At 44.3% G+C, this 23945-nt stretch overlaps 1 protein-coding gene across 17 annotated transcripts in view; it reads right to left on the reverse strand.

Moving 5' to 3' along the window:
• The window catches only part of TENM4 (teneurin transmembrane protein 4), a 648250-nt gene that overhangs the window by 349766 nt on the left and 274539 nt on the right, over positions 1-23945 (reverse strand). For all 17 annotated transcript variants that reach the window (XM_075416263.1, XM_075416294.1, XM_075416284.1 and 14 more), the window contains 2 exons: positions 20024-20312; positions 14746-15015 (listed from right to left, as the gene is read on the reverse strand). In XM_075416263.1, coding sequence (XP_075272378.1) covers positions 14746-15015; positions 20024-20246 — 493 coding nt within the window. In that variant the 5' untranslated portion in view covers positions 20247-20312. The remainder of the gene's footprint in view (positions 1-14745; positions 15016-20023; positions 20313-23945) is intronic.

Here is a 23945-nt window from a genome sequence, read left to right on the forward strand (position 1 = left end):
TGCATTTATTCAGATTCCTACTTTTTACATCTTTTATGAAGAGAAAATGGTGAACAACAGATTTCTTATTCAGTAGATGATTGCTGGATTTTTTTGTTTTTCATTTATTTGGAATTCATGTCAAGCTGCATTTAAATGGAAACTGGAATTCAGTCATAATTTCACCCCCCTCCTCCCAAACTAAGTGTAATAAAAGTACTTGAACCTGCTGGAGATATGAGAAGAAAACAAGTCTTGCACAGAAAATGAGTTGGCATTAACAAAGAGAGCGCTAGCTGTCACTGGGGAACTGGAACGGAGGTGCGTTTCCAAGAGGGCTCGGCAATGCTTCTCCTCACTTGCAGAGCTGGCTTAAATAGCTCCCAGGTGCTTTCACTACCGCACGCTCAGCCACTGGCCCTGCTTTCACCCAAGTGTCAAAGGTTTTCTGTTGGGTGGGATATCTGCTGCTCTATGCTGGGTTGAACTGCTCTCTCTGTATGGGACAGCAGTGGTCCCACAGGAGGTCTGAAATCCTAGCTCTGTGCCCTGACACCCTGTCCTGGAGGAAATCACAGAATCACAGAATCACAGAATAGTAGGGGTTGGAAGGGACCTCTGGGGGTCATCTAGTCCAACCCACCTGACGAAGCAGGGTCACCTACAGCAGGCTGCACAGGACCTTGTCCAGGCGGGTCTTGAATATCTCCAGAGAAGGAGACTCCACAACCTCCCTGGGCAGCCTGTTCCAGGGCTCCATCACCCTCAGAGTGAAGAAGTTCTTCCTCATGTTCAGACGGAACTTCCTATGCCTCAGTTTGTGCCCATTGCCCCTTGTCCTGTCACTGGGCACCACTGAAAAGAGCTTGGCCCCATCCTCCTGACACCCACCCTTCAGATATTTGTAAGCATTTATAAGGTCCCCTCGCAGCCTTCTCTTCTTCAGGCTGAACAAGCCCAGTTCCCTCAACCTCTCCTCGTAGGGGAGATGCTCCAGTCCCCTCACCATCCTTGTAGCCGTAAATCACACATTTTTGAGGGCAAATCAGAGTTGGAATACATGAGCAGTTGCAGTGGCATGACCGTGGGGATGGAGAACCCTTTGCAAGGGCACAGGAAAGGGTACCCGGGGTGGCAACATCTTAAACCAGTCATGTCCCCAGGTATAAGGTGTCCTGGAAGTCACTGTAATACATCTTGCCTCTGGTTTTATTCATCCAGGTCTTCCCCTCCCCTCCTTGTCAGCTGCTGGTGGATTTCTCACTTCTGTACGCGCTCATTGATCTACTTGAATGACTAGATGCGGAAAAAAATTTCTCTTTCCACTTACAGAAGAAGCAATTGCTGCCAGGAGCTGATCTGGCACCTCCACAGGCTGGATCTAGGTGTTTTCCCAGAGACTGCAGCCAATTCACTACTTTGACTTTCCTTAAGACTTTCGCATAGTTGCTTGAAAATGATCTAAAAATTATTTACAAGTCTCTAACAGATTATTCTGAATGTAAGCCTTAGTTGAGGCTGCCATAGTTTCCCGTTTTGTTTAAACAGTTTATCTGTTAAATGAAGAAATTTTTATTTAAAGTAAGTTTTAAAAAATAATTAAAATTTCTATCTGCCCCACTACAAAGCGAACAAATCAGGGCAGAAATCAAACGTGTTTCTGAATGCAGCAGAAAGCTGTCATTTTTGATGAAGTAGTTAGTTTCTGAGTTTGCCACCGCTGAAGTTGATTGTGGAAGCCATATAGCACTTTGGGGGGTCATTAAATACAGCAGTGAGAAGAGAGCTGCGCTGGCTGCCAGTTCGTGCTGCTTGGCATGAAAAGGTCTCGCCTATGGAGAGGGTTGCAAGGGGAGAAAAAAGCCATCGCCTGGGTGCTGCGGCGGGGAAGAGATGGCACATTTTGGAGCCTTTCATGCTGTTTTCAGCAAGTGCCTTGGGAGTCTGTGACCATCAGAGGACCCGGGAAGCTCTTGTGATCTCCAGGAGAGCTTTTCGTATAACAGCTCGTGCTGCACAGTCTGTTTGACGCTCTCTGTCTCACAGTCACTCAACCCATGGCTTGTAAATAACTTCAACAATAGTAACAACAAATAGCAGCTTTTTTTTTCACTCCCCCAAGATATTCAGTGCGTGTTTGAGGGGTTGCCTAAGCCAATATTTTAAACACTTCAGTGCTGAAAATTCAATTACTGTATTACCGGATAGAACTGCACTACAGTTGCTTTATTTGCTCCTATCCATATGTTTGATTAGAAGATATTTGGGTTTACACCTTAAAAGGGGGTGGAGAAAAAAAGGAAGTAATGTCCTCATTTTGTAATAGGGAACTGGGATAAAGAATGAAAGAGAAACAAAGTGATATAGCCAAGGTCAAGCACTGTCTGTAGTGGACCCATGGATTAAATCTTGAGCTGCAGTCCAGTGCCCACCCAGAAGCAGCCCTTCTCTGACTCCTGTGGCACGTCTGCTCTCCAAATGTCCGTGGACAATTTACATATGTGGCAAAGACTTATTTTTTTATCGGGTTGTAACAAAGTTATGTTTGTAAAACATTTAATCTACATGAAGACCAGATAGGAATTATTAATAGAGCCTTTTCTCCGTATATACATGTTTCAAAATGATCTGGGCTGGACAAAACAAAAAAACAATCTGCCTTGGAGCTTGTAATTAAAGCTTTTAGGGGCAGTTCAAAGAAACACTGAAAACTTTGCAGAATTAGGGCAGTGCTGCATTTGCAATCTCCGCCCTGGATTGAATAAAATGGCATTTTTGCCCAAAAGTTAATCAAAAGCCTCTGAGAAATAAAGAAATGAGATTTTAATGAACAAATTCTCATGGCATAAGCTTTGCTTTCCTTTATTTGGAGCTCAGTGTGCACCTCTGGGTATGAGTAAAACAAAAATAACATGCTCTTTCCTCTCACTTTGTTCTGCTTGTGGGTGGAGATGCATCTTCACTGAAAAAAGCACAGCCAGATACCTCGAGGGGCACTGGAGGAGACTGGACCAGATATGGACTAACACTCTGTGTGCTGGATCTGGAAGCAGATGCAGTGATCCAAATGGGAATTCTGAAATACAGATATAAGCATCTGGAAATGCCAGACTGGGAAGCAAGCCTGGTGCACTTCTCCCCTGTGCAGGGAATAGTGCTGTACTTCTTTGAAGGGCTGGGGTGGTGTATTGACGTGTCCTACCCATTGCAGTTTGATGTGACCCCTACACATCTGGGATGAGGCAGAAAAAGAGGAAAAGACAAAGGGAGCTTTGGCTCCCTTGTCCATGCTTAACCAGCAGGTTTAACTCTGCAGGGCAGGGGTCCTTTGGCTCAAGAGATAGATGTCATGCTGTTCTGAACCTTAAGCCATCAACTCTTTGTTCTTTGGATTTGTTGTGCCCTATAATCCTTTGCCTTTCTCCATGCTGCTTCTCTTTATCTTTGATAAAGTGTTCAAGCCCAGGCTGGATGGAGCTCTGAGCAACCTGGTCTAGTAGAAGACGTTCCTGCTCATGGCAGAGGGGTTGGAACTAGATGATCTTTAAGGTACCTTCCAACACTTGCCATTCTATGATTCTATGATTCTATGATCCCAGGAGAGCTTGATCCTTTGCTTAGGGTGGAGCTCTAATCCTTAGAAGTGTTCGAGGCCAGGTTGGATGGAGTTTTGAGCAATGTGGTCTAGTGGAAGGTGTCCTTGGCCATGGCGGGAGGGACTGGAATAGATGATCTGCAAGGTCCCTTCCAACTCAAACCAGTCTATGATTCTAAAAGCAAAATCCCACTCCAAAAGCCCATCGAGCTGCAGGTCCATTGTGACCCAAGCGCTGATGTCCACACCAGCTCTGACGGCCCTTGGAGTCCTGACCATAACCCTCATGCCATGACACGAATCATTCCCCATTGGCAATGACACAGAAATCCCATCCCAAAACCAGGCTGGAAGCAAAGTATTACTATCAAAAAAGTGATAGGTCTTATGCCGCTGAGCCTAGCTGTATTCTCCCGAGGGTGTTTCACACCAAAATAAGTTATTTACAGCACTCAGAAACAGAGTAAAAAATGCACAGATTTACTTCCACAATAGTTGGCAGATTGCCAGAAATATTACTAAATGCAATTATCTTCCTTAAAAAAAACAACCCCTGTGACAAGGCAGTTTAAAGTGGCAAAGGAAAGGACAAAAATTAACGCATAATTGAAAAGAACAGTAAATTCTTACCTGTTAATGTGGTTTCTACATGCTCTCTCCCCCAATATTCAGACTATTAATGAGCTTCTAGACTTTGGGCCTTTTTTTTTCCTGCGTAATGGCTTCGCCATCATCACAATAATAATAACGTGAAATCTACACACTAACCTATATTGAACTGTAGTTCATTACAGCAGAATAACGTGGTGAAAGGTTTCAATATCAGCATCCTTTCAGATGCAGATTACAGTAATACAGAAAATACATTCTCTATGGGGCATACCGTATGGGAATTGAAATAATAAAAAAAAGAAAGTGAAAGACTTCTTTTCCTCTAGAGGCAAACAGGCCTGTGATGAGATTGATCAGCCCTAGAAATCAGTGGGAATTCCTTCACCCTGGGACAAAATCAAGATACTCATCACTAATGCAGCAATTGAATTACTAAACTCAGATTAATCCCGTTTACCTTCACCTCCTAAATTGGGAGCACGGATGCCGCTCGTTCCCTCTGCGGTCCCTGGGGTGAGCTAGGTGTTACCAAAGGGATCATCAGCTCTTGGGTGGGTCGAATCCTGCCTAAGACACAGTGGCATCCTCATATGAAAGGCTGTCTTACACCCAGTGGACAGGGCATTGGTTGAATGTGGAGGGAGATTAAGGGTCTGTTGCCCTAAACCCCATCAATTTACTATCCCGTCAAGGTAAAACTTTCTGTGAGACTTTTATGAAGAAGTGAGGTGGTGCCTCACCTTTTCACTTTCAAGAATTGTCTCAGGGCTAATATCTAAAAAGGACAAAAAAAGGTAAGAGGACAGAAAATAGGAGGAATCCATCATCAGGAATGTCAGTGGTTAGGAAGTTGGATCACAAGTAAGGAAGATGTAACAGCCTTCAAGGGAGCCGTTTTTCAGTGGAAAATGTAGCGTTGGGGATGATCATGTAGCTCAAGTCTCCTTTTTAGGACTAATGTTCTTCATAGGAATATTAGTATCTTTACGGTTGGAGAGCCTGAAGGCACATTCCTTCCCCTGACCTTCACATTTCAAGTGATCACGAAGTATCTGACTATCTCTATAAGGCAGCTTCAGTAGGTTGCAATATCCCAGCAATCCCTGTGTACCATTAAAATGGGGACTTTGTTGCAAATCCTACCTGGAAAGGACCAGTATAAGAGTTTTAAGGAGCTGAAACAGGGACGAGAATTAGTGAAAATTCCCTTCTGGATCTGCTACTCATTTTTGTAGTCCTTCACTAACTTCTGCAATTGATGATGGATCTTCACTGGTAAGGGTTCTGGCTAATTTTTATTTCAAGCTGAAACATCTTGTTAATATTAAGGTTACAACTGATAGGAGGCAAGCGAAAAATGACAGCCAGCAGATGCCTGATCTTGACTGGGTAATTCTAATTTATTCTTGTCTTCCTTTACTCAAAAGTCATAAGGGAAGCTTAATAAAGTATAGCTCACAGCACATTGCTTTTTTTTCTTTATTATGATGAATGTTTTTTTAAAAAAAACTAACTTCTGAATTCTCCAGGGTCTGAGTATCACATTTTTGCCTGTATGGTTTGCAGAAGAAGCATGTCTAAAGCACACACTCATTTACTGGAAGTACTTTATAATGCACTGTTATGGGTTTGTATGGCAGGGTTTTGGTAGCGGGGGGGGGCTATAGGGGTGGCTTCTTGAGAAGCTGCGAGAAGCTTCCCGTATATTTGATAAAGCCAGTGCTAGCCGGCTCTAAGATGGACCCGCCGCTGCCCAAGGCCAAGCCAAGCAGCGACGGTGGTAGCTCCTCGGTGGTAACATATTTAAGAAAGCGAAGAAAAAACTCTGGGTGAGACAGCAGTTAGAGGAGTGAGACGATGTGAGAGAAACAACTCTGCAGACACCAAGGTCAGTGAAGAAGGAGGGGGCAGGAGGTGCCTGAAATGTTGGAGCAGAGAACCTTCCCTTGCAACTCATGATGAAGACCATCGTGAGCCATGCTGTTCCCCTGCAGTCTGTGGAGCTCCACGGTGGAGCAGATATCCACCTGTAGCCCGTGGAAGGGACCCCAACCCTGAGCAGGGGGATGCCTGAAGGAAGCTGTGACACCGTGGGGAGCCCCACACTGGAGCAGGCTTCTGCTAGGACCTGCAGACCCGTGGAGAGAGGAGCCCACACTGGAGCAGGTTTGCTGGCAGGGCTTGCGACCCCATGGGGGACCCACACTGTGGCAGCCTGTTCCTGAAGGATGGCACCCAATGGGAAGAACCCACGCTGGGGCAATTTGTGAAGAGCTGCAGCCCCTGGGAAGGACTCACGTTGGAGAAGTTTGTGGAGAACTGTGTCCCGTGAGAGGAACCTTCATGCTGGAGCAAGGGCAGAGTGTGAGGAGTCCTCCCTCTGAGGGCCATGAAGATTATCAGAGGGCTGGAGTACCTCTCCTGCGAGGACAGGCTAAGAGAGTAGGGGCTGTTCAGCCTGGAGAAGAGAAGGCTGCAGGGTGACCTTGGAGCAGCCTTCCAGTACCTGAAGGGGCCTACAAGAAAGCTGGAGAGGGACTTTTTACAAGGGCATGTAGTGATAGGACAAGGGGGAAAGGCTCTAAACTAAAGGAGGCCAGATTTAGATTAGATATTAGGAAGAAATTCTTCACCATGAGGGTGGTGAAACACTGGCACAGGTTGCCCAGAGAATCTGTGGATGCCTCCTCCCTGGCAGTGTTCAAGGCCAGGTTGGATGGAGCTCTGAGCAGCCTGATCTGGTGGAAGATGTCCCTGCCCATGGCAGGGGGGTTGGAACCAGATGATCTTTAAGGTCCCTTCCAACCCTTATGATTCTATGATTCCATGACAAGGAGTGGCAGAGACAATGTGTGATGAACTGACTGTAACCCCCATTCCCCGTCCCCCTGCGCAGTTCAGGGCAAGGAGGGAGAGAAATGGGAGTGAAGCTGAGCCCGAGAAGCAGGGAGGGGTGGGGGGAAGGTGTTTTAAGATCTGGATTTATTTCTCACTATCCTACTCTGATTTGATTGGTGATGCATTAAACTCCCTTTTCTCCCCAAATTCAGTCTGTTTTGTCTGTGACTGTAATTGGTGAGTGATCTCTCCCTGTCCTTGTCTCGACCCTTGAACCTTTCATCATATTTCCTCTCCCCTGTCCAGTTGAGGAGTGGGAGTGATAGAGTGGTTTTGGTGGGTACCTGGCATTTATCCAGGTGAAACCAGAACGTGCACTCTTTAATTCAAAGGAGTAAAAAAAAAATGATGTTGCTGCAACCATGGTAATAATATTAACAATAGAGTGTTTGAAGACTGAAAGGAAATTACTCAGCAAAACTCTGTAATAAAAAGAAAAGTCACCACGGATTATCAAACGGGATATTAACAAATAATTTGTAATGCTAAGATTACACAGTAATTCTGGCACTGATAATTGCACTGATATATTGAATTGTATTTTGGGCCAGTGATTTGGGTCAACATGATTTGGGAAACAGAAAGGTGAATATAAAGAAGACTGAGTAAAAATCCTTCCTCTGCAGAAGTTCAGAGCAATTCAGAGGAACCTTGCAAGGCTTTTGGTAGCGAGTATAGAGAACATTAGGAGGTGAGCTCTGGACAACCAAAGGGAACAAGAAAAGCGCACAGAAATAATTATCATTTGCTTAGAGCTCCCCTAGCTATTGTAAAACAGCTCTGAAGAGAAAATATTTGGAAAATGCTGATGAAATTGTGGAGCATGTGACTTGATCATCAGGACAGCTTTCTGAAGCCAAAATGGATACAAGAATCTGAGTGCCGAATAGTATGTTGCAGCTTATTTAACGAAGAGTACTGGGATTTATACCACTCTGGCATGCTGAATATTTTGCAAAAACAGATAGTTACCACCATACACCTAGGACCTGATCTAACACCGCTGATAGCGATGGGAGTATTCACAGGCTTCAGTGAGGTCTGTATCAGACACCACTGAATAAGTGAAAGCGTTAGTTAGATTTTTTAACTACCCAGGAGAAATATAATTATACCGTTTCTTTGGTGTTCCTTGTTTGAAAGACTTGTCTTTGATTATTTCCTTCTGTAACGTACCCCTGTGTTTCTGAATACCTTCTTTAAGCACTCAATTCTATCGAGTCCTAATTTCCTATGCAGGAATCTCCTTCCAGCAGCAGTAACAGCCTAAGCAGTGTGGAAGCAGAAAGTGTGGCGGTTACTGCAAGAAATGCTCTTTAAATCATGTATTATGTCAATTAAAATGGCAGAGAGTTGGGTCTGTGACGGTAGAGCAGGCAGAGCTATCATGTGAGCTTTCCAGCTCCTGATTGCCAGTACATTTCATTTTTACAAAAGCCTATGAGAATTTTCCAGAAAGACAATTTATTTGACAGGAAAGCAAAAGTTAATCGCAACATATTCACTACCCTTCTGGTCAAGTTGGTAAGGCTTGGAGAGCGGGTTTGGATGTTGGGCTGGCTGCTGGCTCGACAGTTTTAAAGTTCATTTAAATGCATCCCAGGACAGTAGCAAATAAAAGAAAAATTATTCCTCTCTGTAGGATGTGGGTTCAGCAATGTAAAATGAATTGATGCTTTTAATTTTGTCACCAGTGAGAAAGTGTCTGTGTTGCTCAAGTCACCATACCACTTTTGGCACTGACTGGTGATTTCGGAGGTGAAGCCAAAGGCAAATGGAGCTTGAGATGAAACTGCTTTTCCTAAACAGGGGTGACCAACAGATGCGTGATGGAAGTGTTGGAGCTGACTGTACCTACATGCTGTTTGTTCTTAAATGGGAGTTATGAGCCCAGCAATACCGATCTCCCCCCTTTTCCACACAAGAGATGCATGCAGAATTGTTTGCAAGATGACGTTTCCGACATGTTTTTGAATTATTAAGATGGAAAGAAGGACCCGACTCTGCAGCACAGCACAATTTGACAGCAATGGTCCTGCAGCCTGAATTTTCACTTCCAGGATGGTTAGATCTGGAATATTCGTTCATGTCTAGTAATGTCTCAGTCTTCTAGATGAGAAAATGCCACACTTCAGCAACACTTCTGCTACAAGAATTTCTTTAGACAACAGATCACAACTGAACATCTCCAGCTTGGTTGAACTGTCTTGAGCTATCTGATGTTACTCATCCTGCCTGTGAAATCCTTCTGGCCTCTTGATACTGCCCACATTCTTCCCAAGAGGAGATGAGGAAGAGAGAAACATCAGCTCCACTCTGCACATCTACACAGCATTAATCACTGCTGACTTGTCCTGCTAATGAAGAAAACCACTCCCCTCTCCTACCCCTTCTCATATTTAGCCAACTATGTCTCCTGATGGAAATTAACACTAAGCCCAGATTAATATTAAAAGTCAGTCCGTAGTATGTAAAAGCTTCTTTGGAATAGCTGAAAGTTAAACTATGCTTGTTTGGTTTTTTGTTTGTTTTTTTTTTAAGAAAATGCTGCAGCTCCACTTTCACAAAGACAAATTTTAAAAATTAGTTTGGCCCAGGTCTAAAGTAGTTTTGCAGTGATTGCACTGAGTAAACCAGTAAGCTCTTTATCGCATTGAAGGCAGAGAAACAATTGTAGGAACTTTTTTGTGGGAAGGGATTCCGTATGGAAATATGTACAATTTCTGCCCATCTTTCATGCTCAGAACTATCCAGGGACTACTAGCATGATTCATAACATTTTGGATGGATCTGGGGTGAAATCTCCCTTATAGACCCAAAGGAAATATTCAGAACCTGTTTCATGGGTGCTTGCACACAAACACTGTCCCTCTCTACCTTTATTAGGAGTGCCCTAGGCAGCACAGAAGCCTGAGGTTAGGGGAATCATGGAATCGTAGAGTCGTTTAGGTTGGAAAGGACCTTAAGATTGTCAAATCCAAACATTAACACAGTGCCAAAACTGCCACTAAACCATGTCCCTAAGTGCCACAGCACATCTTTTAAATACCTGCAAGTATGGTGACTCAACCACTCCCCTGGGCAGCCTGTTCCAATGCCAGACAACCTATTCAGTGAAGAAATTTTTCCTAATATCCAATCTAAACATCCCCTGGTGCAACTTGAGGCCATTTCCCCTTGTCCTATTGCTAGTTAGTTGGGAGAAAAGGCCAACCTCCACTTCACTACAACCTCCTTTCGGGTAGTTGTAGAGAGCGATAAGGTCTCCCCCTAGCCTTCTCTTCTCCAAACTAAACAACCCCAGTTCCCTCAGCCACTTCTCATAAGACTTGTCCTCTAGATCCTTCACCAGCCTCATTGCTCTTCTCTGGACAAGCTCCAGCACCTCAATGTCCTTCTTGTAGTGAGGGACCCAAAACTGACCACAGTATTCAAGGTGCAGCCTCATGAGTGCAGAATACAGGGGCACAATGACTTCCCTACTCCTGCTGCCCAGCAGAAAAGACACATTCTCAAGACACCAGCATGTAAAACCACTATAACTCAGGCAGCATCCAATCTAGACCACTCTCAGCAGCTGTTTCTCTAGTTTACACTTTAAAACTTTTAGCCCTGAAGTTCCCCAGACTCCTCCAACAACCTCTTCCAGTGCCTAACTGCCTACAAACTATTTACAAGGAGAGGAGGGTCTAGGTGTCTTTGTTCAGCTCTGGAAAGAGGTGGCTAAAGGGAGATCTAGCTTCTGTCTTTCAATTATTTTAGGTGTGGGAATACACAGAAGATGGAGCCAGCCTGTTCTGGGAGATGGTCAGTGAGTGGAAGAGAGGTAATGGATATGAGTTGTGGCACTGGAAATTCTGCCTAGCTCTTAGGAGAAGAGTTGTTCACAATAAAGGTGGTCAGCACCAAAATCAGGACATAGAGGTTGTGGCCTCTCCATCCTGGGAGATTCTCAAAGTGTAACTGCGCAACCTGGTCTGACCTCAAAGTTAGCCCATGCTTTAGGCATTAGACTGGAAAAGGGATCTGCAGCAATGCGTTCGAACATAAATTATTCTGTGGTACTGTATTTTTATGATGATGTCTTTATGATTATAAGTATTTTGCTTTTAGTATGTGGCTGAATTGCTGAAAAATATGTCAATTTCTGGAAGACTATTACCTTGTTCTCCTTCGTTGTGCTCTTCTCTACATTAAACAATTGCTGTCTCAGTACAAAGCCTGTCCAGGGTTACCTAAGGTAATGCCGGTTAACTCCAGGCTCAGATCCAAACAACCACTTCAGGAACTTCTTTTGCTTGAATCAGTCTTGCTGAGAAACAGTGCGAAATAATATAGGAAGCAGGTACTCCCGTCTTCATTGCCAGGCTTCCAGGAACCAAACTCCTCCCCACGCATGGATCTGAACTGTTAATGGGGGTTCATAATTTCAGGTTAGCCTGGATGGTCAAGCTGCAGGATAGCCCTTGAGGTACGTGAAGTGCCTGCCACTTTCACAGCACAGAGTGTTTTCATTATCCCTGGACAAGGTGCAGTAACTTGAGCTGTCCCCTCTGTCCCCATGCTCTGCAAAGTGACCATCCAGGTTGAGTGAAAAGCACTGCCCGATGCAGAGGCAGCCATAGGGGATGTTTGACTGTGCAGGATCTGAGCTCAGGGCAATGCCACAGTTAGAACTCAAGCTAACTCTTCAGTGAAAACAAACTCTTAACCTAGATAAGTATTCAACCTCCTGGGACGCCTGGCAACAGTTTAGATAAAGCAGCACATGGCTTTTCATGCCAGCTGCCTATGTGAGTGATTTATGGACTATTGTATGCCATGGAACCAGACTCCTTCATCGGTTTCCTTAAAGGCAGAGGGGTGGATTGTGGCTGCACTTACAAAGCAGTGTATCTGTTCCTTCAAGGCATCAGCACTCCTCAAATAAAAGCAAACCTGCTTTTCAAGGGAGCCAGAACTCTCATTTTCTAAGAACATAATAAATGTCTTGGTAGAATCAGGCTTTGACAGCTTTGGATTTACAAACATCAGAAGCAAATTCTGATTATTTATTTTGGATAAATAATGAACAGCATAAAAATCGCTGACGTTAACCTTCGTTGGAAAAGTTGGTTTAATGGGGCCCATAAAATCTTCTATTGATGGCAGGTTCATAAAGCTCCATATTGACTTCAGCTAAAGGCTATAACTTCTATCAATACTGTCAACAATTAATATTGACTTAGAAAGGTATCCTGTAAACTGAGTCATAGCATTATGTTACTTTATGCTGCCATTAGCAAAATTTCATGTCTTCTTGAAAACATTTCTCCTATAAATCTGGGATTTCTCAAAATAGCCTGTGTGATAGCTAGCAGCAGAAGGCCCAGAGTAACACGGCTTCTGTACACAAGGAGGAAACATGGAACAACCTTTGTGTTTGCTAGGCAAAATTTCTGAGAGGATCTCGGGCTCCGTTTTCTGCAACAGCAGATTCCAGTTTATGAGAGGTTTTTGTGCAAAAGTTTCTCACACTTTTATCTGTGCCGTGCAATTACAAAATGAAAATGTCCAAATTTTGTGTATAGTTAAGACTTGTCCTTAGTCCTTCTTTTCTTCTTCCCTTTCAACCTTTCTTTGGATATGATTACACCACTGGTTCAACTGCAATCCTTCTATTGAAATGTTATGTCTTTCTCTCAGCTGTAGACTAGTTTTTCTGACCTGAACCTGGCTGAAGTCTCTGCCATCTTCCCACAGAAGTCTAAGCATCAGCTGAAGCTCCCCAACAGCACAGTTTGGATCCTTGTATTTTCTCTCGAGTTCCTCTTTTTTGTCAACGTGAACAATACAATTACATACTGGACACCACTGCTCTCTAGATTTTATTTATGCTATGCAGACTTTCTATTTTTGAGTATGATATAGCCTTTCTCATTCAAAACACTCAACATCTAAGACTACAAATGCCTAGGGCCCAAAGAAACTCATTCTACATTTGTACAGCACTTACAAAACTTGCAGGAGTGTTTTTCACCTTTCTGTCTTCCCTTTTCTAATATGAAACAGTGGTTCAACAAATGGTTAGTGTGTCATCAAATTTAAGGGAAAAGGAATTGGAGGTTGTCTCAGTCCTGACATGAGTACTACTGCCTCTGTTATTAGTTTCAGTAAAGCCTTTCAGGGCATGTGCTGTTGCTAATGTGTTGTTGCTAATATAATTTCGTTTGTAAGTGATCTGTAGGTACCAAGTTGCATTTGCACATGTAGAGATAGCATTACAGAAACCAGTGAAAAACACTCCGGCAGCTAATGTAATTCTTCTCCCTCAAGGAAATAAAAGACTACAGTTCTGCACTTTGCTTTTCTTCATAGGCATGGAAAGAAAAATGTATGGGATAGGATCACAGCTGCTCGTACACCACCAAGAAAAGCACAAGAGAGAGCTTTTGGGGAATGGGATGGAAGTAAAAGGTGTTTGCTTTTTGGTGGTTTTCTAGTGATTTCTTGGGTGTGTGCAAAACTCTAATTGACCCTGGTGATCCCCCTAGTTTTTCATCGAAACACAAGACTTGGAAGGAAAATGATACAATCTGGCACTGTGTGTCTGCCTGTCCTAATGGGTGAAACCCTGTAAGATACCACACTAAGAAACTTTAAGAAATATTGTAAAGATAATTTAAAAAGATTCTTCTGTACATCCTTTAAACACAAGGCTGTTTATCTTTGGACTTTGCCTAATATATCATTATCTCTGAGCAGAAACTTAATAAGTTTCTACTATAAATTTGTTGGAGTTAAACATAAAATCATGTGGGTGGTATATGTCTCACCATGTCATGGCTTCCTAAGGAAAAGATATCATCATTTGTCACTATAATACTGTGGCAAAAAAAGCATAAAGAGAACATGCAATACAGTCATTTCACATCAGATTTCTGCGCTGAGCTCAAGCTCCCGATGACTTGTACGCAGCGGCTATATTAAGAAGCAGGCTGTGCCATAATTGAATTAAAGGTGCAAAGGCATATAGGGCTGTGTGAACCCCCGGGTCAAGCTGCAATTGAATCAAAAATCCTCTCTCCTTCCTACAGTGCTTGGCAGAACTGCTGACCAAAAGGTTCGCAGACTTGCAGAACGCATGCAGGAGTCCCTGCAGCTGTGGACACAAAGTTACAGAGATAAAAAAATCTGTGACCTTCAGCTTTTATTTCGCACAAAGAAAAAGGCTTCTAAAAATATTTCACCATCATTTTCCTTCAGAGCAGTCAGCTGATTTACATAAATGAAACGGCTCCTGTCAAGGAACCAGCAAGGAAAAGAAGGAAATTATCTGCCCTGAAAATCTGTAGAAAAGATAAGAGCAGCATCAGCCAGGGGAGGGGAGATTTAAATGCTTTTTGTCTGAAAGGTCGCTACAAAAAGCAGAGAGAGTATTACAGCCACTTAATGATCTCTGTCGCTGTGACAAATAAGTGGGAGCTTCTCTAGCAGTTTATTAACAAACACTCTGTAGGACAGTACAAAAGGCCACGACATGGGGCTATTAGAAGAGTGTTTTCACTGAGTCTGATTAAAAAAACCAAACACAAAACCTAAGGAAGATTAAGGTGAAGAGGTAAGAAGAGGCATTCCTGGTAGAGCTCGAGGCTGACATCGCGTGTGCTTTCACCACTTACCGGTTTCTGTGTTCTCATGCTCTGTGTCGGTGAGGGTGAGGTTGGAGTTGGCCCGGCTTGACAAGCAGGAGCTGCGTCCAGACTTGGTGTTGCGTCCCCAGAGCCTCACGGGGTGCTCAGGTGACATGACCACGTCTGCCTCCGTGTCGGCATCCGAGCCAGCGCTGATGGAGTAGCCGCAGTGAGGCAGCCCGATATCAGTCCGGTACAAAGTCCCATGAGTGGGTGTCACGTCTTCAAGACCCAGCTCTCTCAAAGAGAAGTTGGCTCCTGGGAGAAAACACAGCAGCCTGGTTACTCTTTAATAGGGGATGGTTTCATCTAGTCCAAGTCAATGGCAGAACCACTCACCCTCCGTCTTCAAGTGGGGCATTGCATCTCCCGAGTCCTAACATCATACTAAAGATTCCCCTGTTTTGTGGTCTTGCTTAGTGTGAGACCAAGTGACCATGCCAAGACCAAAAAGCAGCTGGATTCCTGCTTCTGGAACCTGATAAAAACTCAAGATATGTTGAACTAAATCATCAAATTTGATGGCAAGGACGGATGGAGAAGTGGTTGAATTCTTTATGAGAGGCAAAAAGTAATCTTCTTGGGAGAAAAGCAAGATGAAGTATGCAGTGACCAAAACTCCTACCATACACCTGGCAAGTCTACTACAACAGGAAATTTGAGTGAGTTCTGCTCATTGAAATCCCTGAAATTACGTGCTGAGAATTTAAATTTCCTTTGGCGATCTCACTTTCCCCTTGCTGACCACTCATACCTTGACTCAGTTTAGCTATTCATTCTGATACAATCACAGCAGAGGTTATTTGGCTGCAAATAGATGCAATTGTTTAGCTGACTAAAAATATAACCTGAAAAATGACTCTTGAGTTCATGTGTAGTTACCTGCAGAGCTTCAAAATCAGACCAAATCGATGTGAAAGAGGCTTCAAGTATTAACACACTTTGTTTAGAAAGTTGCATGAGAAAGCTGGGGAGAGCAATTAGTGCCTCCATTTTAATCCACATTTATTTATTAATGTGTGGCTTTATTTTTCAGCCCTGAATGTTTTTAAAAGATTTTGGCCGCCCATGAATGCCTTTAGCTGCACCGTGCATTTATATGGCACAATGCACCCTTGCTCCTGCTGCTCTATACCTTGATGGGATGGATTAAGGAATTTCATCTACAACCAGTGGGAGGCATCAGGCCCTGTATCATGGCTAAATATCAACACCGGTGATCAAATTCAGTCTAACTGGCTTCCTCCTATTATTTCAAGAAGTAAATCGTCTGCAATAAAAAGAGAGGTGGAACCTGCTGAATCTGTGCACAGGCCACAGACTCTGTTTTAGCAGCTCAGACGTGTTTCAACAAGATAAATCTGAATGCATGATCTCCAGGAAAGTTCAGGCCCAAATCTAGCTTTGAACAGTGATGTTCATATCTACACATTATTGAAATCTGTTCATCGGGTCAGGGCCTCAGGATTGTACCCAAAACTGAGTTACGATTCTCTCCCTGCTCTAAACCACACAAGCATGTGACTCTCCTGACGTTTCCATTTGTTGATGTTAAATATCACGTGGTGGAAAATGTACGTTCAATAGAAACAGTCAGACTTCTACTTTTCCAGAGTCTGGTTTCATGCTTATGGAAACACCCTGGTTTGTCCCTCAGCCCTGCTGCATGGGGAAGGTCTCTTGTGTCATAGCACATACGTACTAAATGAGGAGTTGGCCACAAGTAGATGATATTTTACTAGACTTTTTCGTTCAGTTGACTTTGCAGCTCATAGTGAACAGAAGGAAGATGTTTGAATGCAAGATGAATAATGACTCTGGACAACATTTCCGTGTAAATCTCAGAGGAGGAGCTGTTTGATGTCAGGAGGAAATAACCATGGTTCAACTGGTTATGGACCTACAGCAGACAGCACTCAAACTATATAAAGCATTCATGAAAGTCACACCTTTTTAATTGACCGAACAAGATTAAAGCTTTCCGAGTGGACAGATAAGGTTGCTTGGAGCTCACACCTCTGTTGAATCCCAGAGCCTTGCTCAAGGAGCACAGTGCAGGCTTGTGGCAAATTAATCCATTTAACTTGATTGCAAAGCAGTCTGAGAGAGCGTCCTCTACCACTCCACCGCGTGATGTAGCAAATGAACATGACCTAGGTTATAAACACAAGGAAGCAGTATCTCCCCAGAGACCTTGCTCTTCTCTTTCCAGTTTTGACTTTTGTGCAAGGCCAGGATAGTTTTTAAACCATTCTCTGGTACTGGAAAACATCATCTTTTGGTTTTGCTTGTCTGTTTGAGTCACTGATGGTGAGTTCCACCTTCCCCTGAAACAAGCCACATTCAACGTCATCAGACACATCAATGTGCAGCGTGACATCTCCAGTAACAGCAGCTCATAAATTATGAAAAATGACTGCTACAATTAACTGAAAATCAAATTTATTTGCAATAAACAGCAGGAGATGCATTGATTTTCATATTCTATCCTCACTGCTGCCTTTTAAGCTGGAAGAACTCAAGTCAATAAAAGGAAGATAATAAATATCTGAGACTTTTAAATTCAGATCTAGTCTATTTTTTCCTGTGCTGACTTGCACGTTTGCTGGCACTCTCACTCTAGCTAAAACCATTTAAATGCTGACTTGTTTATTTACTGAATTTATTTGGTCAATTTGAAATGTTTCCCTCCTCTGCCTTCCAGACCAATGCAGGAGAGAAATTCACTTTGCCTAGTTCATGTCGAGCAGGATAATAAGGCCTGGTTTCAGTTGGCATGAGGCCAAGAAGCACCATAAAGTGAGGTCCATTCATGGCTCCCTGCCGGTGGAAAAACTGGCACAGGAAGTCTGGGGTTGTTGTTAACACTCTTCAGGCCAGTTTTGGGACTCTCAGGATAAACTGGGAGAAAATTATAAATTTAAAAATCTGTGGGTGATGTATCAGAAGTAGAATTGGCCCCCTGACTTGGTTAATCTTAACTGCTTCCCAACTAATTTCAGGCACTTAGACCAGTGGTTTTTACTATTTCTCAGTACCCAACAGAATTTTCCTAAGGAAATATGAACTTGTGTATAGCAAATTTATTCTCCCTGTCAACAGACTGGCTTTTCGTATTTATCTTTTGTGGGGTTCTTAGGAGAGGTCCATGGACCTGCATGGCCTCATAGACCCTCAGGTTGAAAACCGCTGACCTGTACTAATTCACATCTATCCTGCACGGTGAATATATTGTATGGACTGAGCAAACTCAATGACCTAAAAGGTTTCCTCTTCTTTGTATCTCCATAGGTTCCTTAGAGGGGATGAAGTACTTCAGAGTTGCTAAGAGGGAAGCTCCTTCTATGATTGCAAAGTGTTACTTACAACACCTGTTGGCTCTTTTGTTAATTGTTGGCTGTTGCAGTTATCCTGAAGTACAAACACCAAAGCCATGTGCGCAAAGATGAGTCTTCAAGTTGTTTTACTTATGCATGCTTTAAAGAGGAGTCTTGCACCAAAACCACAACTGCACGGAGTTGGAAGATGAAAATAAACAGCCCCCAAGTTAAATGAGTGCAGTTGTGTGCATTCGCTTTGGGGAATCAGCTTCTCCAAACTGCAGAGGGTGAGCTCAGAGCAGCCTGGGTCAGCTATTTTATGCTCATTGTCTGGAATGCTGCCTAGTCCATTTGACTGACTTTGCCATTTTATGCTTTGCTTGATGGACTTCTAAAAATAATTTATGTGAAGCCCTGCTTGGTTTCTGAAGTAAGACGCTCGTGTCACTACAGAAAAATGAAGATGAGACTACAGCAGGGGCCAGAAATCTACCTCGCGTAGGCAACAGCAGCACTGAAAATGTAACTGCACTGACTTCAGTCTAGCAATAAATGAGGAGAATATCTGGTATCTCTATTAGGACTGTGGAGCCCACGCTGATCCTCGAGTCTTCACATCTTCACAGCAACTATGACCCAGACTCACTAAATGGACTCCTATAAGTCCGCAAAGTGGTTCTTTACCACTCTTCTAATACTGGAGCATGTCCCCACTTCACACCTACAGCCTGCAGGCAGTGCACAGTGCCAAGGGTGGTTCATCCCATCTGCAGCTCAGTTGCCTCCCTTCTTCCAGGCTTCTAGGGTTTTGCTGTAGCGCAGATTGACAATGTGGACAGTGGCACTGTCTCCTCACTGTCTTCAGTCTCGGCACCTGGACAAGCTGGAGAGGTGGGCCTGTGTGAACCTCATGAGGTTCAACAAGGCCAAGTGCAAGGTCCTACACCTGGGTTGGGGTAATCCCCGCTATCAATACAGGCTGGGGGATGAAAGGATCGAGAGCAGCCCTGCTGAAAGGGACTTGAGGGTACTGATAGACGAAAGGCTGGACATGAGCCGGCAATGTGCGCTGGCAGCCCAGAGGGCCAACCGTGTCCTGGGCTGCATCAAGAGAAACGTGGCCAGCAGGTCGAGAGAGGTGATTCTGCCCCTCTACTCTGCTCTGGTGAGACCTCACCTGGAGTACTGCATTCAGCTCTGGAGCCCTCAGCACAAGAAGGACATGGAACTGTTGGAGCGGTTCCAAAGGAGGGCTACAAAAGTGATCTGAGGGCTGGAGCACCTCTCCTGTGAGGACAGGCTGAGGGAGTTGGGCTTGTTCAGCCTGGAGAAGAGAAGGCTGTGGGGAGACCTGATTGCAGCATTTCAGTGCTTACAGGGAGCCTATAGGAAAGTTGGGGCAATCTTTTTAGTAGAGACAGCAGTGACAGGATGAGGGGTAATGGTTTTAAACTAAAACAGGGTAGGTTTAGGCTAGATATAAGGAAGCAATTCTTTACAATGATAGTGGTGAAACACTGGAACAGGTTGCCCAGAGAGGTAGTGGAGGCCCCATCCCTGGAAACATTCAAGACCAGGTTGGACAGGGCTCTGAGCAACCTGATCTAGTTAGCGGTGTCCCTGCTCGCTGCGGGGGGGTTGGACTAGATGACCTCTAGGGGTCCCTTCCAACCCCAAACTTTCTATGATTTCTATGATTTCTATGATCCTTGTGGAGTTCTTTCATGACAGAGCAGGCACCTGACATAGTGAAAAAGTCTCCTGAGCAGGCAGGGACTTTCCACGCCGCGTCGGTTCTGTGCAGCATGTGAAGAGGGGGACTGGTCTCATGGTGAGAAGTGGCAAAGGGATGTTGGAGGCAGAAGGACTCAGACACAGAAAATGTGTCTAATTAGATGCTAATGAACACAGGCTGCTTACAGCAGCATCTGCTGAAATGTACTCACCTGTTCGGCAGAATTCGTCTGCCTCCTGGTGCACCATGTCTTTGACCCGATTGCTGTAGGTCAACCTGGAGTCTTGATCATAAGCCTTCAGGGTCTCGCTAGAGCTGTAGGACTTCTGGGGTACCTTGCTGTCCTCACTCTCGGCTGAAGAGCTGGTATAGCGACGCTCAGTGTCACGGCGCCGAGTCAGAGATCGATACGGTTTCCTTTCTTTTACATCCATGGCACCCTTGTCTGAATATTCAACATTAAAATAATGACGTCTGTGTGGTGGTCAGATCGGAATAACCTGAAAGAGAGAATAAAAGAAATAGGATCTAAGTTCATGCCTTTGGGCACCCGAAGACTAATTTATATGCCCGCTTTATACGTTCTTGCGCTGAACAAAAGAAATGTTGCTTAATGGACTGCAGGAAAACCCTCTTAGAACAATTAGCAATGGAAAACAAGTCTCAATTATGTGTGACTCATTTAATAATTGCCACAGATAGCGGGACGCAGACGCGCAGCAGCGTGCATCTGTCTGAACTGGGCATGCACTTGGGGATTTGAAACTGATTGTGATTTTCTGTGTCTTCTTTCCATGGGAAGTGATTCAGACACCACCAGAAGGCACGTATTCAGTGCATCAGTCACCTAATCTCTGCGAAATCAGGCCGTGCTGAAACATCTCTATTTGAGCAGCCGGAGGACTTTGGAAAAATGCTGTCCTATGGTTTAAAAGTGTTCTGATAGATAGTGAGGTTAGGAAGAATGAACAAAATAATGAGAAGATGTAAGAATGCAAGTTGGAAGGGAGAGGGAGAAAAGAATGAAAGTGTAAGATATGGATGGAAATCAGATGCAAATGTCTTCGTATTCAGAGGGCTTGTCTTAGCTGGAAAGATATTAGAACTTAAGCATAGATGATAAAGTGTAAATAAATGACAGTGCTTTGCTTCATGTAACAGCATGGACTGGGATTTATGCCTGTGGGAAAACCAATGTATATATGCACCGGAATGCAAGCATACACATCTTCACACAGAGAAAATTAATATCATGGCTGAGGCTCTCAGGAACTGAGTCCTCCTGACTGCGAAAGAACAGAAACCAAGTCTTTAAATGCCACATCAGGATATTATGGTTTACTACCAGTGCTTAAAAACGGAAAGAAAGAAGACCAGAAAACACCTATCAGTTCTTGGTCTTTTTCATAAAATCATAGAATCGTAGGACCATAGGACCGTAGAGTCATGGACTGTTTGGGTTGGAAGTAATCTTAAAGATCAACCAGTTCCAATGACCCTGCCATGGGCATGGACACCTTCCACTAGATCAGGGTGCTCAAAGCCCCGTCCAGCCTGGCCTTGAACACTGCCAAGGAGGGGGCATCCACAACTTCTCTGGGCAACCTATGTCACTGCCTCACAATGCTCAGAGTAGAGAATTTCTTCCTTATGTCTAGTCTAAATCTACCCTATTTTAGTTTAAAGCCATTACCCCTTGTGCTATCTCTACAGGCCCTTGTAAAAAGTCCCTCTCCAGCTCTCTTGCAGGCCCCTTCAGGTACTGGAAGGCTGCAATGAAGTCTCTCCGCAGCCTTCTCTTCTCCAGGATGAACAACCCCAACTCTCTCAGCCTTTCCTCACAGGAGAGGGGTTCCAGCCCTCAGATCATTGTTGTGGCCTCCTCTGGCCCTGCTCCAACAGGTCCATGTCTTTCCTGTGCTGAGGGCTTCAGAGCTGGATGCAGGACTCCCACTGAGGTCTCACCAGAGCGGAGTAGTGGCAGAATCCTCTCCCTTCCCCTGCTGGTCACGATGCTGGGAATGCAGCTCAGGATACGGTTGCCCTTCTGGGCTGTGAGTGCATGTTGCTGGTTCATATTGAGCTTCTGGTCAACCAGTACCCCAGTGTTTTTCTTCTCAGGGCTGCTCTCAATCCATTTTCCACCCAGCCTGTATATGTGCTTAGGATTGCCCCGACCCATGTGTACGACCTTGGACTTGGCCTTGTACCTCTCAGGCCCACCTCTCAAGCTTGTCAAGGTCCCTCTGGATGGCATCCCTTCCCTCCAGCATGTTTACCGCATCACACAGCTTGCTGTCGTCGTCAGACTTGCTGAGGGTGCACTCGATCCAACTGTCCAAGTAGCCAACAAAGATATTAAACGTCACTGGTCCCAGTACTGACCCCTAAGGAACATCACTTGTCACTGGTCTCCACTTGAACATCAAGCCATTGACTGCAATTCTTTGAGTGCAACCATCCAGCCAGTTCCTTATCCACCGAGTGGTCCATCCATCGAATGCATGTCTCTCCAATTTAAAGACAAGGACATCATGTGGGACGGTGTCAAATTCTTTGCACTAGTCCAGGTAGATGACATCAGTTGCTCTTCCCTTATCCACCAAAGCAGTAATCCCATCGTAGAAGGCCACCACATTTGTCAAGGCACCATTTGCCCCTAGTGAAGACATCTTGGCTGTCACCATTCACCTCCTTATTTTCCACGTGCCTTAGCAAGGTTTCCAGGAGGATGTGCTCCATGATCTTGCTGGGCACAAGGGTGAGAATGACCGGACTGTAGTTCCCTAGGTCTTCCTTTTTTCTCTTTTTAAAAATGGGGGTTATGTTTCCCTTTTAACAATCACTGGGAACTTCACTGGACTACCACAACTTCTCAAATGTAATGACAATGGCTTAGCAACTTCATCCGCCAGTTCCCTCAAGATCCATGGATGCACCTCATGTGTCCCACGGACTTGTGCACCTTCAGGGTCCTTAGATGGTCTTGAATCTGATCTTCTCCTACAGTGGGGGGTTCTTCGTTCTCCCTTTGTCATCTGTGACTTGGAGAATGTGGCTGGAGTACTTTCTGATGAAGAGTGAGGCAAAAAAGTCATAGAGTACCTCAGCCTTCTCCGTATCCTGGGCAATCAGGTTTCCCATTTGCTTCCAGGGAGGGCCCACATTTTCCCTAGGCTTCCTTTTATCACCGACTTACCTATGGAAGCTTTTCTTGTTGCCCTTGATGTCCCTGGCCACATTTAATTCTATCAGGTTAGGTTGGCTTTCCTAACCTAACCTTCATAACAAAAAGATATGGAAATGCGGTGGCAAAGATTGAATCACATTCTATTGGCATTTCTTTCTTGAAAAGCTAAATCCTGAACATACTAATGAAATCTTACTCCTCCATGACTCAGACCCCAGCCTCGCTTCAGATGCTATGCCCGGGGTTTGTGTTGCAGCATAACACATCTATGGTGCAGTAGTCAAGGATGGATGCTCTGTGAACTTTGAAGGTTGGTTTAAAGGGATGTGATGTAATGTAGTGTTTGTGGCTCTCAAAACCATGAGCCTGTGAGGGATGGAAGACCATAAGCACATGTTCTGATAACCTGCAAATCATAATGCTAATGCCTGAGCTTGAATACAACATTTTATTGTCAGTTCTTCACTTGCTGAGTAGTCTGGCTCAGGCATAGCTAAACGAATTCTTGAGCTGAAGGGAAATTACAGGAGGGAGCAAGAGTTGCAGGATGTCCATGAGACACACCTGCAGCTGGGCAAAGAAAAAGAGGATTTCACTCCTATTTCTGCAATCCTGACTTTGCTAAGACCGCTCTCTGGGTTTTGTCCATTTAACCTTCAAAATACACTTCACAATGACAGAACCCAATTCCGACAGCTTGTACAGTTTCTGTGGCACTCTCCCAAGAAATAAAGACACTGCTTTAGAAAAAAAAATCTATGTAATTCTCTCCCAAGCTATTCCAGTGGTGGCAGAAGACCAAGTTCACACTTCCTATTTGTGAGCAAAATGCATAGAAATTATTGAACACAAAAGGAAGGATGGGGCGGAGGGGGGAATGTCTTATAGTTGAGCTTTACTTTAGTCATCCACAGAGACTTGGGCACCACTTTGATTTTAAACA

The sequence above is a fragment of the Opisthocomus hoazin genome, chromosome 1 (assembly GCF_030867145.1).
Source record: "Opisthocomus hoazin isolate bOpiHoa1 chromosome 1, bOpiHoa1.hap1, whole genome shotgun sequence".
Taxonomy (NCBI): domain Eukaryota; kingdom Metazoa; phylum Chordata; class Aves; order Opisthocomiformes; family Opisthocomidae; genus Opisthocomus; species Opisthocomus hoazin.